The 10,352-nt window shown below is 61.0% G+C and overlaps 1 protein-coding gene across 2 annotated transcripts; it reads left to right on the top strand.

Moving 5' to 3' along the window:
* Positions 1-512: 512 nt before the first annotated feature.
* On the top strand, positions 513-10,149 carry SLC12A9 (solute carrier family 12 member 9). 2 transcript variants are annotated; one of them, XM_042240197.1, is made up of 14 exons: positions 513-634; positions 1,393-1,606; positions 1,822-1,956; positions 2,411-2,542; positions 3,162-3,470; positions 4,301-4,408; positions 4,527-4,638; positions 5,163-5,320; positions 5,433-5,515; positions 5,679-5,803; positions 6,005-6,197; positions 6,362-6,536; positions 6,770-6,916; positions 8,862-10,149. In XM_042240197.1, the coding sequence occupies exons 2-14, from the start codon at positions 1,426-1,428 to the stop codon at positions 9,746-9,748; spliced, it is 2,745 nt and encodes a 914-aa protein (XP_042096131.1). In that variant the 5' UTR covers positions 513-634; positions 1,393-1,425; the 3' UTR covers positions 9,749-10,149. The 2 variants fall into 2 exon arrangements, with proteins under 2 accessions (XP_042096131.1, XP_027817225.1); XM_027961424.2 differs by having other exon boundaries at positions 5,637-5,803.
* The last annotated feature ends 203 nt before the right edge of the window (positions 10,150-10,352 follow it).

Genomic DNA, 10,352 nt, shown 5'->3' with positions numbered 1-10,352 from the left:
CTCAGGTGGTGGAAGCGAGGAGAGCAGCCGGTGGGCTGGACCCGGCGCTAGGGGAGGGCGCCGCAGGGGTGAGGGCTGGGGCTGGAACGTGGTGCACTGGACCGGGATCCGGGAGGCTGGAAGAGGCGGACCCCTTAAGGCGTAGGCCGACAGGGCCCAGCCTTCCGAGCGGCGCACCTGGGCCAGGTTTCGTGGCCCCGCCCACCTGCCGGAGGCCTTTCGCCGTCAGGACACGCCCCTTTCAGCAGCGTCACCGCCCAGCTCCGAGTGGGGTCCCGCCCACGCGGCGGGCGCTCGTTTGCACCAGGGTGATGGGTGCAGTGGGAGCTGTGGCCAACGCCGTGCCGGAGACGTGCGTCTGAGGGGCTACCCCTGGCTGCACCCCGATCGCACGTGGGGTGGGGAGCCGCGCTGCCAGCGTGAGCCCGGTGGGGCGGGGCTTCCCCCGGGCGCGCCCAGGGGGCGGGGCCGGGCCCGGGGACCAATGGGGCGCGTGTGTGCGGGTGGGGGGCAGGCTCCGGGCCTGGCATCCCGGTAGCCGCAGCTGTCTTTTCCGGCCCCCGCGCCCCCTCAGCCAGTAGCAGACCCCTCCCGCTGTCGGGGATCACCCCCGAGCGACTGCGTCCTCCAGTGGGTAAGTGAGCGCGCTGCCACACCCGGGCTGTGAGAGTGCGCCTGGTCGGGGAGAAGCGAATCTCGGCCCGCTCCAACCCGCCCCGGGGAGAAAGTGGGGAGGAACCGGTGCAGGAAGGAGGACCACCTTGTGCGGCCGGCGATGATGTTTTTGTTTTGGTCGTCGGGGAGTGGCGGGGACGGTAGAGTTTGGGGGATGCCTTGTGTGGGTGGGAGGAATCTGGTGAGGTTAAAGAGAGAGGAGGCTGTCTGAGATGGGCTGAGGGAAGAGGGTTGATGGAGGGCGGGGCTTTGGAAGATTGAGAAGTTTCCTATTGCCCGGGGATGAGGTGATTGCATGGAGGATCTTGGGGGGCAGCTCAGGACCCCGGGGTGAGGAGGGCCTCCTGTCCATAACTCACTTCCCCTTTGAGGGATTTGCTTCCTCTTGTGCTGCTAGTTAAGGAGGTGGAGGATCTTTGCACCTTTCCAGAGCTGCTGCCATCCCTCCTCTCAGGGATATGGGGGAAAGGGGTGGCCCCAGGAGCTGGGAGGGGCCTTCGTACCCAGTCCTGAGGCTTGGAGCCTGCATTGGTGGGGCAGTGGCCAGAGTCAGCCTGCTCCCCGCCCCTCGCCCCCCCCCCCATTAACTCTTGGAGTTGCTGGTGAACGTGTGAGTGTGTGTGTGTGTTTCCTTTTGGAGGCAGTTTCTGGGTGTTTGATTAGAGGTGTTTTGTGGGGTCTCCACAGAGCTGCTTTCACTCAGCAAACTCTTTGCAGGCCTTGTAACCCGTTGGTAGCTTCCTCTGGACCATGGCCAGTGAGAACTCTCCTCTGCTGGCCTACCGGCTCCTGGGGGAGGAGGGGGTTTCCTTCCCTGCCAATGGGGCCGGAGGTCCTGGAGGGGCACCGGCCCGGAAACTCTCCACCTTCCTGGGTGTGGTGGTGCCCACGGTCCTGTCCATGTTCAGTATAGTGGTTTTCTTGAGGATTGGTGAGTTGGCGCTGGTTTACTCGAGGGTGGGACTGGAATGAGGTTGGGGAAGGGCCCTGGGAGAAGCTGGTGAATGAAGGGCTTGGGGGAGGGGCCCCCAGGGGCCTTGGGCTTAGCTCTACCCTGAGGTAACTGATGACCGGTCGGGGTGGGAGGGATGGGAGGGGCGGGAGGGGTGAGCCGCCGTCTGACCTGCTTTGCCACTCCTGTCCCAGGGTTTGTGGTGGGTCATGCTGGTCTGCTTCAGGCTTTGGCCATGCTCCTGGTTGCCTACGTCATCCTGGCCCTCACCGTGCTCTCCGTCTGTGCCATCGCCACCAACGGAGCTGTGCGAGGGGGCGGAGCCTACTGTATCCTCAACCGTTGGTGGACGGAGGTCTGGGCTCTTCTGTCTTAAGCGGGGAGGAGAGGGCCCCTCCCTGCATCTCCTGGGGGGCAGGCCAGTTCTAATGAACATCCAGTGGACAGGTTGGCATGGAGAAGGTCACCAGCGTGGCCCTACACGGTAGAGCCCCTGTCGTTGAGTCCCCCAGGTGTCTCCGTGGCTGCCATTTTAGCTCTAACAGTCCCGTCAGATAATCTTCATCTTATGAGCAAGGACATTCAAGAGCGCTAGTGACTTGGACAAAGCCACGTGGCTCGGGAGTGGCCACACGGGGACACACCACGTGTGGGAACAGTTCCGTGTGTTCAGGGAGACAAGGCCTGGAGGGCCAGCTGCTCGGTGCTTTGTGGCTGGGCCCTGCCTCCCATTCCGGTTCAGTTTCTTTTCCCTTAACACTCACCCCCTACTTCCACTTTCAGTCATGATCAGTCGGACTCTGGGGCCTGAGGTTGGCGGCAGCATCGGCCTGATGTTCTACCTGGCTAATGTCTGTGGCTGCGCCGTCTCCCTGCTGGGGCTGGTGGAGGCCATACTTGACGTCTTCGGGGCTGGTCTGTGCGCCCCACTCTGGTCTGGGTGGCCCCGAGGATTTGCAGGGTCAGGGATTCAGGGATCACAGCAAGGGGAGAAGCCCTCTCCTGGGAGAGACGCACTTTCTTGAGTGCCTGCTGTGTGCCCAGCCTCATGCAGACATCCTAGAGAATGTGCTAGCCCACGAGGAGCTCACCATCTAGTCGGGGGGCGGGGGGGGGGGGACGGCAGGCTGACAATCTGAAAATTGACAAAGCAAGACTGCTGGCACCGCCCGCGGAGGGCTAGGATGCTGGAGTACAGTTGGGTGAAGTGTTAGTCTCTCAGTCATGTCTGACTCTTTGCGACCCTGTGGACTGTAGCCTGCCAGGCTCCTCTGTCCATGGGGATTACTAGAGTGGGTTGCCATGCCCTCCTCCAGGGGATCTTCCTGACCCAGGGATCAAACCCAGGTCTCTTGCATTACAGGTGGATTTGTTACTGTCTGAGCCACCAGTGGAGTCCAGTTGGGTGGGGGAGTGGGAAAGATGGCCTTTCTGAGGACAAGTGGGCCAAAGATGGGGTCTCTGCCTGCTCTGAGTCATGACTGGGGTCCCTCCTTGGAGGCGTGGGCATCTAACTGTTCCTTCCTCTCTGCAGATGCCTCGGGGTCCAGTGGCCTCCGGGTTCTGCCCCAGGGCTACGGCTGGAGCCTGCTCTATGGTTCCCTGCTGCTGGGCCTGGTGGGCGGGGTCTGTACCCTGGGGGCCGGCCTCTACGCCCGGGCCTCCTTCCTCACATTCCTGCTGGTCTCCGGTTCCCTGGCCTCCGTGCTGGTCAGCTTTGTGGCTGTGGGGCCCAGGGACATCCCATTGGCCCCTCGGCCTGGCCCCAATGGCTCCTCCCTGCCGCCCCAGGTCGGCCACTTCACTGGCTTCAACAGCAGCACCCTGAAGGCGAATCTGGATGGTGAGCTGGGTGCAGGGGTCCTGGGGGTTCTCAGGGTGAGGGGTGAGCCTGTGGTGGGGGTGGCTTGGAATCTCTGGATGAGAACAGATGTCAGAGATCATCAGTGGTGAGAGACTGGACCTGCAGCAGCGCAGGTTGATTAGAATCTGTTGGGCATGTGTTGGCCACTGTGTGTTTGGCCCAGCAAGAATGACCGTGAGACAATCTCTGCCTTAGAGGAACTTGTTTAATCAGAGAGAGATAAGATGTACGTTTAGGAAACAAATTGCATATTAGGATGGGGTGTGATTCAAGGAGATAAGAATCACAGAGGAGTCCAGAGGAGGGAGACCTGGGTATGGGCTGGGTGGGAAGGGGGTCAGGAAAGCCGGTGGAGCTAGAAGTGGCCTGAGTGGGGCTGGGACATTCCTTTTTGTCTGTTTTGCTGTGCTGGGTCTTACTTGTGGGATGTGAGATCTAGTTCCTTGACCAAGGATTGAATCCGGGCCCGCTGTATTGGGTGCTTGGAGTCCTAGCCACTGGACCAGCAGGGAAATCCCAGGGGATGGAAAATTCAGATAGGAGGGTGAGGAAAGGCAGCTAGGAAAAAGCGTGGATGAAGGTGTTGAGGGAAGAACAGAGGTGCATGCGGGAGAAGGAGGAGATGAAGTCAGCTGAGCTCAAGCCAGAGACAGGGGTCAGGGCTGGGGTCTTGGCGAGCTGGTCAGGGTGGCAGGGAGGCAGGGGGTGTGTTTTAGAATAGGAGGGGAGGGAGGCAGGGCCAAAATGCCTGGATCCCTAGGAGGGATGCTGACACCCTTTGGTCCCTGGGAATAATCCCTTCTCCTCAGCTGGCTACGCCAAGGACTACACCACGGGGGCCATGATGACCTTCGCCAGCGTCTTTGCTGTTCTTTTTAACGGCTGCACGGGCATCATGGCTGGGGCCAACATGTCAGGTGAGTGTCCCTGGGGGAGGGGGCTGCCTTGCCACCTGGTGCCCCTACAAGGTGCTGCGGGGGCTCAGGGATGCGGGGGCTGGTGGAGGACCTTCCCCCTCTGCTCCCTTCCCTCCAGGGGAGCTGAAAGACCCCAGCCGGGCCATTCCTCTGGGCACGATCGTTGCTGTTGCCTATACTTTCTTCATCTACATCCTGCTTTTCTTCCTCTCCAGCTTCACGTGTGACAGGTGCCTGGGCACGGGGCAGAGTGGGGTGCAGGGACGGAGTTGTCACACCTGGTTCACCAAGTAAAGCGCTGGCTGGGGGTGCTGGTGGGAGAGGCCCACATGGTTGGGGTGCGTGGAAAATGGGCAGTGAGTCGGAGCTGATGCCTGAAATGGGGAGGGCTTGCGCCATGGTAAGGGCCCACCAGAAGCCAGCGTTTGCTTCCTGCCTGGTGCTGACACGTGGCCTGGGGGTGGGGCTTGCCAGTCAGTTCGTGGCTCTATAAATATGTGGCCTCTTGTGCCTATACCGTTGGGAATGTCCACCCTGTGGTGAAATCCACAGGAGCCCAATGACAACCAGTAGAACGCCCAGTCTGACCCCCAGGCCCACTCCGTCTATCAGTATGATCTTTGAGGTCAGGGCTGGGGTCCAGTCCAAAACACCCAGCTCTGAACCCACCTGGTGTTGAGAGCACCATTCTCACCAGGCCCCTGGGGGTGGACGCACCTTGATTTCCGGCCTTTTCCCCTCTCCGTGCCTGCAGGGTGCTGCTGCAAGAGGACTACGGCTTCTTCCGAGCCATCAGCCTGTGGCCCCCGCTGGTGCTGGTCGGGATCTACGCCACGTCGCTCTCCGCCTCCATGAGCTCCCTCATTGGCGCCTCCCGCATCCTGCACGCCCTGGCCCAGGACGACCTCTTCGGTGGGCTTCCCCTGCCTGGCGCGAGGCTCCGAGCACACCTTCCTGTGCCTGTCTCTGTCCCCTGCTCGGCCTCCGGCTCACCTTTCTGCTTGCCGCCTTTCTGTTTGCACAGGAGTGGTCCTGGCGCCGGCCAAGGTGGTATCCCGAGGGGGGAACCCCTGGGGGGCTGTGCTGTATTCCTGGGGCCTCGTGCAGGTAAGCCTGCCTCCTCAAGCTGCCCTCACCCTCAGCCCCTCCGGTCACACTCCTGGGACGGGGAGGGTTGGGCATGCGTGCGGGGAGACGTGCCCAAGGCGGCAGATGTGTTGGCGTCTAGGGAGGGCGGGAACGAGCGCCCAGCCTTTCGGTCCTCGTCCAGCTGGTGCTCCTGGCCGGAAAGCTGAACACGCTGGCCGCCGTGGTCACCGTCTTCTACTTGGTGGCCTACGCCGCCGTGGACTTGTCCTGCCTGAGCCTGGAATGGGCCTCTGCTCCCAACTTCCGGTGAGAGGAGCTGCCTGTGTCCCCAGAGGAAGGGTGGGAGTAACGGCGGGAAGATGGTGGGAAGGCAGCGGGAAGATGGTGGGAAGGCGGCGGGAAGGCCTGGGACCAAGCCAGGAGATTTGGGGCGGGAGCAGAGGTGATGATGTGATTTTGGGCCGCCCTGAGCGCTCTGAGCGCTCTTCCTTCTCTGTCGGCCCCCAGCCCCACCTTCAACCTCTTCTCCTGGCACACCTGCTTGCTGGGGGTGGCGTCCTGCCTGCTCATGATGTTCCTCATCAGCCCTGGGGCCGCCGGCGGCTCCTTGCTCCTCATGGGCCTGCTTTCTGCCCTGCTCACGGCTCGAGGAGGGCCCAGCAGCTGGGGCTACGTCAGCCAGGCCCTGCTTTTCCACCAGGTCCAGGGAGCTGGCGGGGGGGAGCATGGGGCGGGTTGGGGAGGAGAGGAGGCGGGCTGGGAGCACCCCTGCTCCAGGTAGACCTCGGGTTGATTCCCATCCCGGGTGATGGATGAGGGCCATCTGCCAGAACCCTTCCTCCCCCCGCCTCTCCTTGACCCCAGGTGCGGAAGTACCTGCTCCGGCTGGATGTTCGGAAAGACCACGTGAAGTTCTGGCGGCCGCAGCTGCTGCTCCTGGTGGGGAACCCCCGGGGTGCCCTGCCTCTGCTGCGATTGGCCAACCAGCTCAAGAAAGGGGGTCTCTATGTGCTGGGCCACGTCACCCTGGGAGACCTTGGTCAGTTGCCCTGCACTTGTACCCCACCCCACCCCAGTCCTCTCTCTCTTCCTCTGGTTCCCAGATGCTCTTTGTGTTCTTGGTGTCCCCGAGACCTCTTGCAGTCTTCCCAGATCGCCCTTCCTACCAGGCACGTCCCTGCCCAGACCCTTCTTTTCTGCCCTCGTGGGATCTGAACTTGAGGAGAAAGTACACGAGTCTGGCCCACATGTGTTTGCCTGCCTTCTCTGCAGACTCTCTGCCCTCGGACCCTGTGCAGCCGCAGTACGGGGCATGGCTGAGCCTGGTGGACCGGGCCCAAGTGAAGGCCTTTGTGGATCTCACCCTCTCGCCCTCCGTGCGCCAGGGGGCTCAGCACCTGCTGCGGATCTCCGGTCTCGGTGAGCTGCCCTCGGCCCCTTCTGTGGCCCCTCTCACTCTGCTCCCCGCCCCCCGAGAGTAAACCACAGGTTGCAGACTCTGAAAGGAAGCCACCGTCTCGTGCAGACAGGACTTGATTCTCAAAGATAAAAGACAGTCTGTGAGGAGGTCTCCGAGGAGCTGCCTTAGGACTAGAGATGGAAGGACATGGCTTTTTTGGTTTCTTTCTGACCCGCGATTGGGGCACAGGCTCTGAAGAGCGTGTTGTTTTCCTGGGGACAATGGGAGAAGGATTTGAGGCTGGGCGTTGCCTCCATCAAAATCCAGGGCAGATGCTTTCTAACCACTGGAGTTCAGAAAGAGGAAGACGGCGGTCACTGATGTGGTGGGCAAGGTTTTGTGATGAGATAGTATCACAGCTGAGCCCTGAGCAGAGAAGGGGGAAGTGATGTATCTAACGAGGCCCTCAGACACTATAAAGGGTGCCGAGGGTGGCAGGGGAGTGGCTGATGCTCTCAGATGGAGTGGAATGTTCCTGGGTTTGTGACCGTGTCCTCTGGCCCAGCACCCCACCTTCCTCCAAACCCCTGCTGAGCCGCCTCCTTCTTTTTCAGTCTCAGGACTAACGTTTGAGCCCTCCCTGAGTGCATGCTTCCTGCCCCATTACAGTCTGGCTAAAGTTCAGGTGTTGGACATTGCCCTGCTTGTTTGGTTGGTTTCAATGAGAACCCTGGAAAATGCTCAAGATGGGGTGTGATTAGTTTAATTTGCAAGATCGGTTGGAGTTCTCACCTGGTAAGGAGTGCCTAGAGGTGTTACCAAGCATTATCAGATAGTATAAGATAGACCCCGCAGTGTCTCCTCCAGTCCCATCTTCTGTGGGGGAGCCCGGACTAGAGACCACCCCTTTCATGCAATTCATCCCGCTGAAAATAACTCACATAGAAAGGGAAAGGTTTCCTTTAAGCAGTCAGTTCCCCAGCAAGGAGAATTTGATTTACTGGTAGATTTTGAGTAAACCAGTTGCTCCTTGAGAATGGGTCTTAGAAGAGGTCTGAGTCTTCCTGTAAACCCAACCCTGCCACAGGGGAAATGATCCCATCCCCGGTTTGTTGTTCAGATGCTAAGGCCCAGGAGCTGTCAGCAAGGACAGGGGGCTTTGTGGTTGGCGCACCACCCACTTAGTGGCTAAGAGAATGGGCTCTGGTGCCCAAGATATCACGGTCACTTGCTGGCCCCAGTGTCTACCAGCCATGAGCCTTTGGCCTAGTTACTTCACTGCTCTGGGTTTCCCGTTCCTTATCTGTAAGAGAGGGTGAGTAATCATCTCTACCTCATAGCGTTGCTTCAGGGATCTGATGAGTTAAAAATATGAAGTACTTCCAACAGGACGGGGCCCCCGGTCAGTGTCCAGGTGGTAAGCTCACCAGGGACCGCGCTTTGGACAGGCCATCATTAGGACTCTGCAGTCCTAGAAACGGATTGTGCAGGCTCCCGTCCTGAGCTTTCATCCTCCGCTAGCAGGGTCTAAGCGTTATCTCCCTGGGAGTAGAGGCTATGAGTTTGGTTAATCGAGGGGTCCCATCTGCCAGTGGAGTCAGACTTACTTTCCATCACGAAAAGGTGTGCGGCTTGAAGCCCAGAACGAATGCATCCTACTGCCATGGACTGGAAGTGCTCCTTAGTTAAAGCAAGCTTTAGGGCGCACTTTGCTATTTAGGTGGGAGAGGTTAGTCACGGAGATAAATCAAATAAACGCATGTGAAAGTGTTTGGGAACACGGAAAGTCATTATGCAAATGTGCATAATGTGGCCTTAAGAGGCCAAGTACAGTGCACATGTCATGCCTGACGGCTGACACATGGTGCCGTCAGCGTGGGAGTGGGTGCCCGTTGGCGCGCTGTGAGCTCAGCTCACCCGTCTGACTCCCCTGGGTTCCTTCCCACCTACCTCTCTGCCCCCCAGGTGGCATGAAGCCCAACACGCTGGTCCTGGGTTTCTACGACGATGCTGCACCCCAGGATCACTTCCTGACTGACCCGGCTTTCTCTGAGCCTGCGGATGGCACCCAGGAGGCTGGGGCCCCGGCCCTGAGCACCCTGTTTCCTCCACCCCGGGCTCCTGGGAGCCCCCGGGCTCTCAGTCCCCAGGACTACGTGGCCACCGTGGCAGACGCCCTGAAGATGAACAAGAACGTGGTCCTGGCCCGGGCCTGTGGGGCCCTGCCTCCCGAGCGGCTGAGCCGGGGGTCTGGGGGCACCTCCCAGCTGCACCACGTGGACGTGTGGCCCCTCAACCTGCTGCGGCCACGGGGTGGGCCCGGCTACGTGGACGTGTGCGGCCTCTTCCTGCTGCAGATGGCGACCATCTTGGGCATGGTGCCTGCCTGGCACAGTGCCCGCCTCCGGATCTTCTTGTGCTTGGGGCCTCGGGAGGCCCCGGGGGCGGCCGAGGGGCGGCTGCGGGCACTGCTGAGCCAGTTGAGGATCCGAGCCGAGGTGCGGGAGGTGGTGTGGGGCGAGGGGGCTGCCTCCGAGGAGCCGGAGGAGGAGGAGGAAGGGGACTTTGTGAACGGCAGGCGGGGAGACGCTGAGGCAGAGGCCCTGGCATGCAGCGCCAACGCCCTGGTTCGGGCCCAGCAGGGGCGTGGTAGAGGAGGGCCTGGTGGGCCTGAGGAAGGGGGCGGCGAGGTGGGGCCCACCACTGCCCTCACCTTCTTGTACCTGCCGCGGCCGCCTGCTGATTCTGCCCGCTACCTGCGCTACCTGGCGCTTCTGGAAATTCTGAGCCGCGATCTGGGCCCCGCGCTGCTCATTCACGGTGTCACTCCTGTTACTTGCACTGATCTCTGAGGCCCATGCCAAGCAGAGAGAGCATCCAGGTCCGGCGGCCCACCGTGAGAGGAGGGTGAGAAGGGGAAGGGCTGTCTTGTGCCAGCCTCGCACGTGGGACTCAGCCCCTGGTGGACGTATTAGGGCATCCTGGTCTCCTGGCCCTGGGTGCAGTTACTAACGCAGGGCAGCTGTCCCCACCACCTTCCTGGGGAAGGAGTCCACAGCCCTCCCTTCGGGCCTCCCTCCCTTCACCCGTGCCTTGCCGGGGGCTGGGTCTCCGCTTGTGACTCTAGGCTACCTCAGTCTCCGCCCCCCACCTCGCCCAACAGACCCCCCCACCCCCGACCCCTGAGGTTGTGATGTTTTTGTTCTTTTATTTTTCTAACTGCTCAATGTGAATAAAAGATCAAAACACTAAATACCGGCTGAGCATTTCTGGAAGCAGAGGGGAGGGGGTGGGTACGTGGGATGGAAAGAGGGAGAAATCTGTATGGGGGATGGGGACAGAGGGGCGTTGGAGAGACTCCGAGCAGGGAGGGGGCCACGTGTGGGACCTGGGGCGCCGGCCTGGGGGTGGGGGGGTGCTGGTGGAGATGCAGGCTGCCGGCAGCCTGAAGACTCG

The sequence above is a fragment of the Ovis aries genome, chromosome 24, assembly GCF_016772045.2.
Source record: "Ovis aries strain OAR_USU_Benz2616 breed Rambouillet chromosome 24, ARS-UI_Ramb_v3.0, whole genome shotgun sequence".
In the NCBI taxonomy this organism is placed as follows: Eukaryota; Metazoa; Chordata; class Mammalia; order Artiodactyla; family Bovidae; genus Ovis; species Ovis aries.
Note: the sequence above shows the minus strand (reverse complement) of the source record. Positions and strands in the feature narration are given on the sequence as shown.

Excerpts from the sequence above, each read along its gene's own strand:
- SLC12A9 (XM_027961424.2), top strand. The coding sequence starts at position 1,426 with ATGGCCAGTGAGAACTCTCCTCTGCTGGCCTACCGGCTCCTGGGGGAG. Across the intron at positions 3,471-4,300 it reads CCTGAAGGCGAATCTGGATG|CTGGCTACGCCAAGGACTAC; the intron begins GTGAGCTGGGTG and ends CCTTCTCCTCAG. Across the intron at positions 5,804-6,004 it reads GCCTCTGCTCCCAACTTCCG|CCCCACCTTCAACCTCTTCT; the intron begins GTGAGAGGAGCT and ends GTCGGCCCCCAG.